Source organism: Acyrthosiphon pisum, chromosome X, assembly GCF_005508785.2.
Source record: "Acyrthosiphon pisum isolate AL4f chromosome X, pea_aphid_22Mar2018_4r6ur, whole genome shotgun sequence".
Lineage (NCBI taxonomy): Eukaryota > Metazoa > Arthropoda > Insecta > Hemiptera > Aphididae > Acyrthosiphon > Acyrthosiphon pisum.
Window position 1 is genome coordinate 116,563,897 of NC_042493.1, and position 16,167 is coordinate 116,580,063.

General features: G+C 28.7%; 1 protein-coding gene across 1 annotated transcript in view; it reads right to left on the bottom strand.

Annotated features, from left to right (window-relative positions):
- Positions 1–6,843: 6,843 nt before the first annotated feature.
- Positions 6,844–16,167, bottom strand: part of LOC103308801 (zinc finger BED domain-containing protein 5-like) — a 20,421-nt gene continuing 11,097 nt past the window's right edge. The window contains exon 4 of the mRNA XM_008182854.1: positions 6,844–6,972. Coding sequence (XP_008181076.1) covers positions 6,844–6,972 — 129 coding nt within the window. The remainder of the gene's footprint in view (positions 6,973–16,167) is intronic.

Genomic DNA, 16,167 nt, shown 5'->3' on the forward strand with positions numbered 1-16,167 from the left:
GACCAAGACCAAGACTTTCAAAATCTTGGTCTTGGTCTTGGTCTTGGGTATACACCTTAATATTGGTCTTGGTCTTGGTCTTGCAGACTCGGTCTTGGTCTTGGTCTTGGTCTTGCGCAAGACTCTTGCAAGACTCTTGCTATTTTCACAAAATATATAAAAAAAAAACTAAATACATGTTATAGCTGTGTGTAGGTTTTTTGCCATGATATCTAAGATGAAACTTAAGTCCAATATATTACATAGTATATTCATAAACCGATTTCGAGTAATATATAATGATACCTACCGTAGTCCGTAATGACTTTCAGCAATTATTAGTATATTCGATTCAAAGTAGGGGTGTATTATGGACATACATCATTCTATTTTGACAACTTTCGACGTCTTTATCGATTTTGGGAACATAAAATAATTTTCCAGTAATTGTTAATTAGTATGAAAACTACCCATGTTATTTTGTAATATTAATCCTCATTATATTTTTAATCTTTTTTTCAATAATCGCCTTTTCCTCGAATACTGATAAAATGTCATTACAATACAAATAAATTCTTATAACCTATTTTTGTTATAAATTATTAGTTAATGGAATCTAGAATGTGTTTTCGGGGAAAAAAAAAATTTGCAAGACTGTAAGAGTCTTGTAGTGATGATCTTGTTTTGGTCTTGGTCTTGCAGCTTCGGTATTGGTTTGGTCTTGTTCTTGCAAGCCTAATCTTGGTCTTGGTCTTGCTAGACCAGTACCATCTTGGTCTTGGTCTTGGTCTTGGTCTTGGTCTTGCAGCAAGAGTCTTGCGAGACCGCAAGACCAAGACCAATTTTGCTCATCACTAACAACTACCCCGGGCGCCAAGATTTTTGTGGTCGAAAATTTGTGCCCTTGTGAATTATTACAATTTTTAAGATTGAAATTATTTCAAGGCATAATGAAATTAATGCAAATTTAAATTAATTCGTGTCTCTTATAACTATTCAGGATATTTTTTGTATGTCTCAGAATTCTATAATATGTACCTACTAAGTAATTACATGATTCATTCTCGTGTTTAAGACATGTCAAGACATATCTGAGGTCTTGTAGGTACCTCTAAAAAATCACACATTATTGTAATACAGATATTCTTTTCTTAACTTAAATCTAAATTAGGTTCATGGAGATCTGTCACTAATATTCACCGTGGTTAGGCCCCGGGCGCAAAATGTCTAAATTCAACACTGTATAGGTAGCCGGTAGGTTAACGATTGGAGCATTTTTAATTTGCGAACTAGTTACTTTAGTTAGATATTTTTAGTGATATAGTTTATCCAAATATCTATTGAATATAATGTAAATTTATTTCCATTTTAGTTGTCCACAAGTGAAGATCTTGACGATTTTATAAATATGTATTTTAAGTTTAGATTTTTACAAAATCTAGTATTAAAAATGTATAACATTTTCAACTTTTACAGCTAAGGATTGACTATTTGAAACAACGATTCACATAAATAGTCCATACTGTAACCAAACAATTTAAAACATGTATAAACCAGTGCTTGAAAACGTTTTTATAACGTTATGAATATAACGTTAAACACATCAAAAAACGATTGAAATCGATAGCGGATAACGTATCAGTGAACGATAAACGATTGAAACGGTTAACGGGTAACATATCGCTAAACGATAAACGATTGAAAACGGATAACGAAACAGAAACGATAAACGATTGAAGCATGATATAATTGCCTGAACAATAAAATATTTATAAAATTATGACTATCAGTAAGTTATATATTTTGGTTATTTTTGTAATATTATATTTTTCAATCACTCTGTTTTGTGTGGGAAACAAGCTATATCCATCAGATAATGCTAAACGCTTCATAACGTTTAAATTTTTAAAACGTTTAAACGCTTAAGTTGAATAACGTTTAAATTCAATATAACGTTAAACAGTCATTCCATCATAACGTTTAATATACATATAACGTTAAACAATCATTCGATCATAACGTTTAATATCCATATAACGGTAAACGGTATTATTATTTTTGATTTAAGCCCTGGACTATAAACACTTAACAGTATTAAGCACAGTTATATTTTATAGTCATTATAAATTCTAATTTAGATGAAATGAGATATAAAACCAAGAATAACGATTTTTGTAATTGTGTTATAATTTAAAAATATTATTCGTGAGTATATGAAACTTTTAGAGTATATTATTTTATTTTATACACACAATGCCATTTTTTATATTCACACAATTTTTTTGAATACCAATATTTTTTTTTTGTTAATTAATTTAAAACGTAATAACTTTTTTTCATAACATTTTTTCAGGAATTTTCTGAATTTTTTAAATTATTTACTATCCTTATGACCATATAATTTTCACAATTTTTGACAGACGTTTAATTAGCATCATTTTTTTTCAGGTATTCTTGTTACACCTGACTGTACCTATGTGCATAAACATATTGCCATACTTGTATTTGAGTGAATTGACCTCATATAAAATGTAATGGCAATATTCTAGAGCATCTAAAAAGCTTTTTATGAACTTTTGATTTTAAAGTGCAGATTTATGAATATTTTAAGATGTACAAACAATTTCCAATTTTAAAATACTGAAAGAATAATGACGATTTAATGATGGATAATTGATAAGTTAATATAGTGAATAGTGATAAAAAATTAATTAGGAACATTGAGATAAATTATAGTTGATAATACAATATTTAATTATTTTGATGATTTTTTTGTCGATTTAAAATATAATTGTGATAAAAGATGGTACAAAATTGCCAGACTGAACGGTGGTCTTTTGTCGGGTGACTTATTATCTGATGGTTTTTTTGTCGCGTGGCTTTATGTCGATTTCGGATGGCTTTGTGTCGGATGGTTTTAGTTGTTAACCCCTCAACACCCGTCAAACAACGGCGGCTGAGCGCGAGCGTACGCGCACGCGGCGGAGCATCCGATGGATCGTATGGCCGGCGTGCGCGTGGTGGCGGTGATTGCGTGGTGGCGCGGGACGGGCGAGTGACTGCGAGAGATCGCCGCCGCCGCCGCCGCCGGCATGGTTGTTGTTGTTGGTGGTAGTGGTGGTGTTATGTGTATGTGTGCGTGAGTCGTCGTGTCGTTTCCGCCGCCGCACCGGTGCGGAGTACGAGCGCGATCGCGGTGCGTCGGTTGGCCGCCGTCGTTTGGATGGTGTTGAGGAGACGGCGCGCGCGCGTATTGGTGCCCCCAGATAACCAGTCAGGCGGCGGCAAATGTTTTGCTCCTTCAGTCCACATTTCAAATAAAAAGACATAAAGCCATCCGACACAAAGCAATCCAAAAAATTACATTACTAGGTTTTTATGTAACTCTTAAATTGTTTTTCGTTTGAACTCTTGAAGTACTCAAATACCCCTAGGCGTGTTTACGGGAGGGGCCGGGTGGGCACTGGCACCCCGGCAGACTGTGCCTCCAACAAAATCATGTCAGGATAAAAAAATAAATCGTGTGTACCCTGCAGTACAACTAGATTTTGATTAATTGTAATTTTTTTATTTACACATTTATTAATTAGTGATTATATGTGATCATTATAATATTATGTTCATCAATTCTTTATAACTACATAACATGCAATGGTACTGTTGTGCCCATTTACCAGGTCTTGCGCTGTGATATCCAGGGGCGGACTGGCCCAGGGTGCTATACACCAAGTAGCACCCCGGGCCCCCGTTTGTATTTATGATCCGCGGGCCCCCGATTACCACAGTCGGTATACGGTATTATACAAAATAAAAATAAAATAACATATTTCAACATCTCTACAAATAAACAACATGTTATTCTTAATTTTTTTTTTATATTTACTTATAAAACTAAGGGCTCTTTCCTAATTTAGGTAGGTTTGAAAAAAAATTACGGGCCCCTAATTAATTTTGCACCCCGGGCCAAAAATAGCCAGTCCGCCCCTGGTGATATCACAGATTGAATACTATTTTATCTAACCAGTGATAATAATGTTTTATTAGCTGAAAATATCGAATTACCAATTATCATTTCAAAAATGTGTTTAGATATTCTACGACTTGTTAAAATTATTTAAATTTTGTAAGAAACTCAAATTATTTATTACTTATCAGTTAATAGTTTTACAATTTGTATGTTGTCTACCTTGTATAATGGATGGGAAAAAAGTATTTTTATTGTTTTGACAATGGTTATACTTTTTGATCATAATTAAAAAATATTCCTACCATTGAGAATTTTGTAATAAAAAAATGAATGTTTCTTCATGTCACAAAAAAAAAATAGGCCACACAATTTAAAAATTTGTTGTGCCCCTTCAGTCACCAAAGTCTGAACACGCCTATGCTGAAGTACCAACTACTCTGCATGTACCAAAGACGTACGTATCATCGGCCTTGCGCACGCGCACGCGTCCTAGATAACTTATCGCAAATCGCAATACGCATCGCCTTTCGCGCGCATGCACTCACTCGCCGACAGGCGTACAATCAAAAATCGGAGTATCGGATTGTTGGGATTCCGATTATAATAATTAATAATAATATTACTGTAATTATTAAATTTTGTAGTGGCTGATTGTGAAGAACGCCGATTTTAACCTCTCTTGACCGCGTAATGCGTATATCTACCTACTACATTCTACTATCTTTAATTTCACACAGTACCTACACACACGCGTGCGCACGGAAACCGTAGTGTTTACGCGTTTTGGGTTAATTAATAATTTCATTATATTATTACTTATTACCTATTATTATTTTGTGCCTGTTTTTATTGATATAATGTTGTTTTATTATTTTAATAATAAAGTTAGTAGTTGCTGTTCAGTGTTCACCGCGTTAACGCGACGTCGAGCTGTCGAAACCGCTCGTAGTCGTGATTCGTAGTGACGTCTGTTGAAGTGCTGAAGGTGTTGTACTATTGTACCGCTGTCTGAGTTGTCACTTGTCGTACACTCAATAACTACCGTATACCCTGCATCAAGATAATTTTTAGAGAAATAGAATAAGTATTATTTTAGGTTGGTGGACGTGACGACAACAGTCGTTTAGATAGTGTAGAGGTCTTTGATGTTAGTATTCAAAAATGGCAAATGGTTTCGAATATGTCAATTAAGAGAAGTAGTGTTGGTGTTGGTGTACTCAATAATCATTTATACGCGGTGACTAATTATATTATTTAATAATTTTTAATTAATAATATATTTTATTTAGTTAAATTGTTTAGGTTGGAGGTGTTAGTGGTAGTAAATACAATTTAAAATCTGTGGAATGTTATGATCCTACACTTGACACATGGGCGCCAGTTGCAGAAATGTCTGTGTGTCGTCGAGGTGCTGGGGAAGGTGTCTTGGATGGGCTTATGTATGCTATTGGTGGTTTTAATGGTCATGAGAATCTTAAAAGCGTTGAGGTTTATAGACCCAGTGATGGAGTTTGGTCTTCTGTAGCTGATATGGAAATATGTCGAGGTAACAATTATATTTTTTAGGACAACCCTTACAATAATATATTGAATTTAAATTGCATTCTTATATAGGAGTAGTGGCATTAAATGGCTTATTGTATGTTATGGGCGGAGAATATGATAAATCTATGATGGATACTGTAGAAATGTACAACCCCAACACCAATACTTGGACCATGGAGAGATTGTCAAGAAATGGAATACGAATTTATGGTGGAGTAGTTGTTGATAGACCACCAAATTTTATTAACTAATAGTCTCATTGTTAGTAGTAATATTAACATATTTATGTATAATTTGTGACAAAACGTGTATTGTTCTATTAATTTTTCTTTTTGTGAATATTTGATAAAAATGTTTTTTTTTTTAATATTATTTAAATAGGCTATAAAGTTAATTATATTGTACTATATCTATCAGAAAAATCTTATATAATTTACAATATACGTTGATTTTCCATGATTTTGTTTTGTGTTTGTGTGTGTGTATGCGCGATAAATATAAGTACTTGACATTTTCATAAATGTTATTTATTTATATATATGATGAAATATTAAAAATATTTTGAGTTTGGGCTATTTATGGATATTTTCAATTTTGTTTAGTATTTTTCTATAATTGTAGGTAAGTTGAATCAAAAACCTTGAAAATTGTATTCATGATTCTTCATACATTGATATAAAATTTGATAATAAATAATTCAAATTCATAGGTTTACAGAATTATTTTTGCTGTACAGTAGGTTACATGTAGGTCACTTTATAATGGATTGTATTAAATTTCAATTCAATGATATCATATCATTGTATACAAAAAAGGATTCTAAGTGGAGTCGGTTTGTCACTGGATATTTTTTTATATATTATTATTATATTGACATATTGTATTAGGTATAGCCTGTAAGTTGAATTAATATTATAAATTACAACAAAATAAATAACATTTTTATTTTTATTTTTATTTTTATTCGTTTCTATGGTGATGATGATAAACAAAGCGTTATAAATCCCATTTTTGACGGTTTTTTGTAATTTGTTAGTGGTTGTTCCCGTGGCATTAAATAACTATTGAGAAAATCGAAATATGACCTGTCTAAAGTACCATCTTGATCCAATTTGCTAAAAGATAAGATACGATATGTTGAATCGAAGCACTCAATTTAGTATAAATGTTGTATACAGGATAAAAAAAATAAACAGCATTGTAAAACCACTTGGTAGTTTTTATTTTTTTTTAATCCCTCACTCCGCTCAGAATCTAAAAAGTAATTTAAAAATCTCTTGATGAACATTAGCCATGTTTTTTTATAAACATTATAATTTTTATTCAATTGTTTGTTCTACAATATAAGTTTTTCATAAGTCCAAATAATTAGTGTTCATCATAATATCTTGTCGTAATTTACCTAAATCATTTAAAAATGTGCTTAATTTTTGTTCTTCTGGTTGCCGTTCTTCTAATTGGTTAGTTAATAGTTTTGAATACTGAAACATATTGAAAAATACAAGATAATATAGGTATGATTTTTATTTTGAATATAAATACAAAAATAAAATGTAAGTTATAATTTAAAAATTACAAGTTTATCAAATGTCTAACATTTTCACTGCCACCGCAGAACATGGCTGTTTTTTACAGAAGCATTTTATATTGTTGATGCCATGCATTCTGATATAAATTATTATTTTTTAATTATAGAGGATGTCCCACAAGGATTTACCCGTTGCGATATCTCCTGAGATAATAAGTATATTATAAATCTATTTTTTTTATTAAACTTACAGATACAAGAACTCTACATATTTTAATTTTAATTGAATTAATTTTTTTGGTAAAAGTTTAATTTTTAATTTTTGAAACAATTGAAGATGACCATTTTTTAGACTTTATTTTTGTGAAAATTTAGACTTCAAAATTTTATTTTCACTAATTTAATGTTTTTTTATTAATTTTTCTAGTTTATAGGTAAAACGGCAAAAAACGATTTTTGTTCGGGTGGTGGGTCTAATGGGTACATATTCACAGGACATTCTGATTATGTAGCTAAATTTAATACTTTTTAATGTTGGGGGGGGGGGGTTAAAGTAATAAAATTTTATGAATAATATGTATATGTATTGTAACATTTTAAAAATTGTATTCAACCATACATATAGTAAAACATTCCAAGGGGGGTTTGATGTTTGACTCAATAATCCCCCGTGTCGCCACTCGCCGTATCATTTGATGCAAAATTGTACTACGCCGTCAAAAAAAAATTAATTATTTGTTCCACTGCACGGTAAATGTGTATAGATAATAACAAGGTGGAAGCGCACGTTCCATTCAAATAGTATATCAAAACTATTTACTTTTGTTTATTGTTTAGCAAATGTTTATTGGTTTTAATTTTATAAAATTTGGTATACAGTTGGTTAATTTTTCTTATAGATGCTATCCCCTTCTTTTTGAAGAACATACAAGACTTATTGGCTTCTTCAATTTTACACTTTAAATTTGACTAAAAATTATATTTATTTAATATTTAGATATATACTTAGCACTATAACTTATAGGGGCAACTAGGGTTAAAATTCTGAAAGGCTAACAAAACTATTTATTTAAAAAACCTCATAGAGGGCTTATATCAAAATCATAATTCCCCTAGTTGCGCCAAACCTTATAGAATTTGAATAACATAAAATTTTTTTCTCAAACTCTTGTACTAGTAAGCGACAATATTGGTATCGGCATCATATTTCAGCGCTTCATTTTCTTTTCTTGATAAAATATTAAGTTTTTCTGATCTATGCAGTTTAGCTTCCGATTCAGAAATTGTTTTATACAACTAATGAGTTGAAGACTACATAATTTTCACTAATCTGCCACCGCAGAATATGGCTGTTTTTTACAGGACCATGTTATATTGTTGATGCATTCTGATGTAACTAAACTATTATTTTTTATCAATTATACAAGGTGTCCGCGAGGATTTACCCATTGTGATATCTCCTGAGATAATAAATATATCATAAATCTGTTTTTTTTTTTTCATTAGACTTACCGAGACAAGAACTCACATATTTTATTTCTTAATTTAATTTTTTTTTTTTGGTAAGCTTATTTTTATTTTTTTGAAACAATGGAAGATGGCCATTTTTAGACTTTATTTTTGTGAAAATTTAGACTTTTCAACACTTTATTTTCACTCATTTAATGTTTTTTTTATTAATTATTTTAGTTTATATGTAAAACGGCGAAAAAACGATTTTGATGGGCTCTATGTCTAATGGGTATATACTCCTAGGTAATTGCCTAAATATTACTACTTAAAACACCTAATGCTGGAGCCACTTAAAAGCTTCAAGTAGCCTCGATTTATGATTAATATTTTTAAATTACAACAAAAGAACTAAATTGGTGATTTAAAATCGTTATTTTTTTTCGTTTCTATAGTGATAAACAAAGCGTTAGAAATTAAAATCCTATTTTTAGCTGTTTTCGTAATTTTTCGATGGTTTTTCCCATGTCATTAAATAACTGTTGAGAAAATCGAAAAATTACCTCTGTAAAGTATCTTGATCTAATTTGCTAAAAGATAAGGTACTATATTATGTTAAAATCTAAGCACACTTTCTGGTAGAAATTTTGTGTACAGGATAAAAGAAAAAAAAACAATGGTAAAACCACTAGTTCCCTTGCTCCGGTCAGAATCTAAAATTATCAGAGTTTATGCTGCTGATACAATTCAGAAAACAGATTGCATTTATAACATATTAATTTATTATTTTAAAAAGCAAATGTAAACTTTTTAATAGTAAAAACTTGAAATTGTTTCTATTTTACTATTGGTAATTACTCATTGAAGATCTACTTATATTATTATTGAATGTCATCAAAATTGTATTTATATTAATTATTTGTGTAATGTATTATTAATATTATTAGTTTATTTATTATTGTTATTATTTGTATTTCTAATGTTTATTAAGTATTAAGTAAGTAAAAATTAAATAAAAAAGAAAACATGTTATTAGATTAAATTAAAAATGAAAAACTAGTAGGTAAACAAAATTGTTATTTAAAATTTAAAAAAAATGTATTAGTTTTTACTATTAAAATAAAAAAAGATAGAACTAAAGGATTTAGAAAAATAATAGGTTAGTTAGATTCTGTTTGTTAATGCAACTGCAGCTACCTCAAAGCTATCATCTGATCCACAGTTGCGTGACCATTTTTGTCGTTTGACATTTAATTACAACTCAGTACTCGAAGTAATGAAACTGAAGAAGAATTTAGTACTTTAAATTTATAACAATGGACAAAAAAACTAGGCACCTAATTAATTAATTTAGCTATATTTTTATCTGTCAATAACGATTATTATTTTTTAATTATAATTCAATTATTATTATCGCTCGTATTATTATCTGTCAATATCTACGTGATAGTATGTATAGCACAAGCGGTTCATACGACTCGTTCGTTATCACTCTACAAAAAGTAGTATACTACAATTTAATTAGCGAGTGGTGTTCAAGAATAGGTATAAGCAGATGTCACAAAGCGTATACGACTAAGCCATGCGACTGTAGTCGTATTATATTTAATTTCGTTTACATGTCGAATGAGTTCGAAAATCGATCCCCTGATATCGAACGGGGGAATAAGCGTCAAATATTTTGCCCCTTCACTCCAAATTTCAAATAAAATCCCTGTGATTTCAACGCCTGCAACTATTTGTACAATTAATAAATCCTATATTTTCTAATAATTGTGTAATTGTATTATTATGTATATTTTTATTCAATATTTGTGCGCTCGGGGGCGGCGATTGCGTGGCGGGTGAGAGATCGCCGCCGCCACTGCCGGTGCGGTTGTTGTTGTTGTTGATGGTGGTGTTATGTGTGTGTGTGTGTGTGTGTGTGTGTGTGTGTGTGCTTGAGTCGTTGTGTCGTGGTGGAAGACATAAGCTCCAAAATGAGATAAGAGAAAAAAAAAGTCGCATCCTACAAAAGCTCCAAAATCCTAGGTACCTACCTGTGTGCCACGGTTAATAGATATTAAATAACAGATATTAAATTTAGAACTATATTATCGTTCAAAAACTTCAAACGTTTAATCTTAATCGACAAATGTATAATCTGATAAATAATTTTACAATGGAAGAAATACTAGGATGGTGAAATAAATCGTATAGAATAATATGTGAAAAAAGTGGGATAAAAAAATTAACCAATTTATTAAATTTATAATTTATAATTAGTGACTTTTTTTTTTTATAAAATCTCAACCGATGTATTAAATGTGTATTGATTTGCATGTATATCATAATTTATGATTTATTAGTTTTATAATATAATATAGTATACATATAATACCTATCATTTTTATAAGATATATCAATTTTGAAAAAACTACTTAATATATAAAATATTTAATTTGGCGCAAATGATATGTCATTTTTGCACCTTTGGCACTTATGTCATATGTTGGGTATAACAGGTAAAAAATATTAGATTGGCGCTTATGTCCTACACATTTTGGCCCAAATGATAGATCATTTTTGTACCTTTGGCGCTTATGTCATATAGCCGTAGCAATAAATAGGTGATAAAAATAATAAAATTTATAATAATATAGAGGTAAAGATAATAATAATGTATAGGCTTAAAGGAGAGTATATATAAAAAAAAAACTTATTAAATCATTCTTAAAACAAACATCATAAATGCTTATAAGGAATAATTAATAAAAATCAAGATTTCTTATTGAATTTCCAGCAGACATTAATATATTTGAGGGTGAGGGTGAATTTAACATATAATTGGTTCTGGTAAATTTGATATAAATAAGATTAGTATTTCGACTAGTTATTGGATTTATTCTAATGTTAATATCTTGCAGCAATTCGGGACAATCAATCAAATTATTACCTAAGTATTTTGTATAAACATTTTAATTTTAGCTGCATAAATCATTTCTTAATATGCATATTAAAGAAATGTAATGTGATGTCGTAGTGAGAATGAGGAGCTCCATAAATATGACATTGATAATATAAAAATCTTATGAAGTTATCTTATTTCTTAGTCCATGGTTTTGTACGTCAATATTGACGCAAATGCAGGAAATTGAATAAACAAATGATAACAGCGGTAACGATTTGTTTCTCGCGGGTAACCGTTTATTTATTACTATAAGTTTGTTAACAAATTGGTATTGATATTATATTTATAACAGAATAAATTAATAAAAATAGTTTTATTGAACCCAATCTTAAAAAAAAATTTTTTTTTAAATACTAATTAATATTATATAAGTAACAAAAGAACTAAATAAAATATTAGTAATTATTGGGCTGTAGTCCATTTGCGCCCCAGAGTAGCACATTTGCGCCCCGAGGGTTATGGACATTTGCGCCCAAAATAAAAAAACTTAACACCCTGGTTTATAGCCCAAATGCACCCATTTTACATGCAACGTTGCCGTCAGGTATCGTTTAAAATCATTTAAGACAAATCAGAAAAAAGTAATAATTTTCAAAATAATGATAAATACTACAGAGTATACATATTATAATATATCTAAATATTGTTTATATTGAATAAAATTATAAATTTCAAATAGTTAAATTTTTACGTAAAATCAAAATAATTAATAAATACAATTTCAATACTACACATATATATCTAAATTATTATAATATAATATTGTATTAAATTAAAAGTATATATATCCAAAATAAATAATACATACTAGTCGTCAGTTAATGTGTAAGATCGTTTAAGACAAATCAGAAAAAAGTAATAATTTCCAAAATAATGATAAATAACACACAGTGTACATATAATATATCTATAAATATTATTTATATTGCATTAAATTATAAATTTCAAATAGTTAAATTCTTATGTAAAATAAATACTGTTCATGTGCTGATGCAACTGACACATACAATACAACTAATAAATGCATTTTATATAATATATTCTTTATCGATTGGGATTTTACAATTTCAATTAGCACGACTGACGACAAAATATTATTATCTTTATCGATTTGGATATTAGTTTCGATCAGGTAGCATGGGAAACGATCAAATATTATTTTAAATTTTATAGTTATACCAATATACTAAATAAATGGCAACGTTCTACGATTTTCACCTGATCTGAATCGGGCGCATATGGGCTATGGTTTGGGGTGCAAATGGGCTACGATAAATGGGTTTGGGTGCAAATGAGTTATCCTGTATTATTGAATTTATTTAAATCTCCACCAATAATCATGCAAAAAAAAACAATTTTGAATGAACAAAAACCACCTACATTTTCTAAAATACTGCAACATCATACGATATAAAATCATATGATTTTCCCACTTTGATAATTATAATGTGAACATTCAAGTGATAACAGTGGTAACGATTTGTTTCTCGCGGGTAACCGTTTATTTATTAATAACAAATTGATATCGATATTGTATTTATAACAGATTAATTTAGTCAAAATAGTTTTATTGAACCAATATTTAAAAAAAAAATCATTTCGAATAAAAAAAAATTTTTAATTTAAGAAATACTAATTAATATTATATAGGTAACAAAAGAACTAAATAAAAATTGTATTTATTATTGTACACTAAATCAGTGGTGTCTGTTGTTACACAAAAAACACTGGATTTTTATAATATTATCAATGTTACTCCTCTTTGTTTTTAACTAATTTGTGTTTTATACTCATTTATAGTGTAAAAAATTACAAATTCACTGGGAAACACAACACTCCAATAACATAATATTAACATACAAGGTTTTGTGACTATCGTCTATTATCAGTTTTGTATTATTATAAAAATTGAGTTTTACAATATAAATCGTTTACCATGATAGCACCAATTTGGAAGTAAATATATATCGACCAATGTAGTTTTTTCGTTTGAAATATTTTGTAACAATATGTTCTCGATAGTTGATCAATTCCATCGTCAAAAAATGCCACCATCTTACGGTATTGAAGATATTGTTTTTATTCAATGTTTATGGATTATGCACAAAGAAAATTTGCAGAACTGGTGATTAGTCCATTTTTTTTTAGTTTTAAATTGATTAAAATCTGGTAAAATTGTTTACAGTTTATAATTACAGTTCTTGCATAGGTACGTTTTTATTTAGATTACTGTAGCAAAACGTTGTCCTCATAGTTGTGCTTTGGCTATGCGTATGCTATTGTATTTTAATCATAATTTAGTTTATCAAAATCTCAACATAACTTGAAAAAGAAAAGTATTACCACAGAAAGTTGTGTGGGTCATTAGGTCATAATTTAAAAGCAATAATGAGTTATTATTGTTTAAAAAAAAAAAAAATTTCAAGCAGAGCTTGGTTTAAATATTATAATTAAATCTTTTAATATTTAAATAAAAAATAAAATAATTTATCGTTTAATTCAAATCTAAGCCATCCATTACAACGAAATACTCATTGACAATTGTCACTTGACAGTCAAAATTTTCACGAAATGGATATCCATATCCAATATAGGTACTTTGATCATATAGTCTAAATCGTTTTTACATTCATGAAATGGACAAAAAATTTATCTGTTTCGTGAAATGGACACTAATATTTTATACTAAGTGTATTTTAATTATAATTTACACTACATGGATTTACGCTTACCTACTTGCTTAAGTTTTTGTCAAATATTGTTATCGGAAAATTCAAAATTTTGTAATTTTAAATAAAATAATATAGGCACAATGTAAACGTTATATTGTACAAAACAATTTCACACATAGGTAAACATTCAATGTAGTTGATGATTATTAATATTTATAATATGCACATTATTGCTGTAGGTTCTATTATATTATTAGTATATTATGATCAGAAATGTAGGTAATCACTAATCGGAGTACTCTGACTAGTTATTTTGTATTTTGTAGAGGCGATTTAGGCCTTGTCTACTACAAAATAACAATTTTATTTCTTAAATCTACAATAGGTACACATTGTTTTTTTGCTGAACAGTCACACAGTGTATAAATGTATGGCTCATTTCGAAGGTTATTTTGTTTCATTCGGACTTTTATGAATTCTGTCAACATAGAGCCGCAATTAGTGAGGATACTGAGGTTCTATATCCTGTACCTACTCTTTATATAATTAAATCAACTCAAATATATTTAAAAGTTAGGTACACAATGATATTTTCCGATGACAATTTCATGAAAAGTTACCCATAATATAGATTTAGGTAGTGTAAATTTAAAAAAAAAATTACATTAAGTGTAAAATAATGGTTTACATTTCACGAATTGGATAAGATTTGTATCCATTACTTACATGAAAAAAAAACATGTGACAATGATCGAAGTCTATGAGATAAATATCCATTTCATAAAAAGTTCAATTAGGTATACACTAACTACGTGTATAAGACATAGCTAGTAGGTATGTAAATACATAATATTTTATATCTCAGCTACGTTCATTATAATATATTTATATAGTTTTTATTATACTTAAAGTAATAACAACTTGTTGAAATTATTAAATCATTTTAAACTAAAAAAGGTATTTTAATTTAAATCTATAGGTAGAGTAATACTATTAAATTTACATTATGTCACATGTCGTATGTACCTATAATAATTAATCATACTGTGATGATATAACTGATATTATTTCTTTCAGTCATCAATTATAAAACAATTTGTATTCAATGCGGCCTATATATTGTACTCATATTATCAAAGATTGACAAACAGGACTGCATCAAGTATTGGTCACTGGGATCTTGTAGGTTTTAATATGGGTTTATAGGTACCTACGGTATAACTGAGAGAATATAGTTTGAGTAATTTTCATTTTTATTTTATAGTAGGTAGCTACGAGTAAACAATTTTAATAATCTGAACAAATATTTAAAATGTATATAATAATATGTTGGTATACTTCTATAAAAGTTGATAAAACAATTATTATGAAATCATATTCACTAGAGATGATGGTCTAATTTAATATACATAATATATATATACTCACCTACTATAATATATTATAACCGATTAAATAAATTCTATACAATATAGATATCACTTGAAAAATAAATATATACATATTATAATATAAAATATAATTTTTACATAATTACATATATAATATAGGCACCTTTTCTGTGTAATATATAGCTATATAATCATGTAAATATGTCTTACAACCTATTATAGGTTATAAATATTATGATATCGAGAATTAATAAATGCCGGTGAAATGATTTAGCGGTGTTCGTGCGGTGTTGTAGACGGCTCTTCAACCTATATTTTGAAATATGACTTGTATTACATTGACGTTTAAACTGAAAATTTATCTTTTACTTTCATTGAACTTCTTTAGCCGTTAACCATATTTTAAATCCGAATCTGAATTTGAATATTATTTCACTCATTTTTTATTACAAACGTATAATATCTATGTATAAGTGTGTATCAATCAATTTAAATGAAACGAATGCGTACCTATATTATTATGGTACGCATAAAACCGGTTTAATAATTAATATAAAAGCATATAATATGTATTTTTTAATTTATCAATGTAGTGAAATAATATAGTTCAAAAAAATAGGTCAAATTAATATAACATTAATCCAAATAATATGATAGTTTTACTATGAAATTATGATATCTATTAA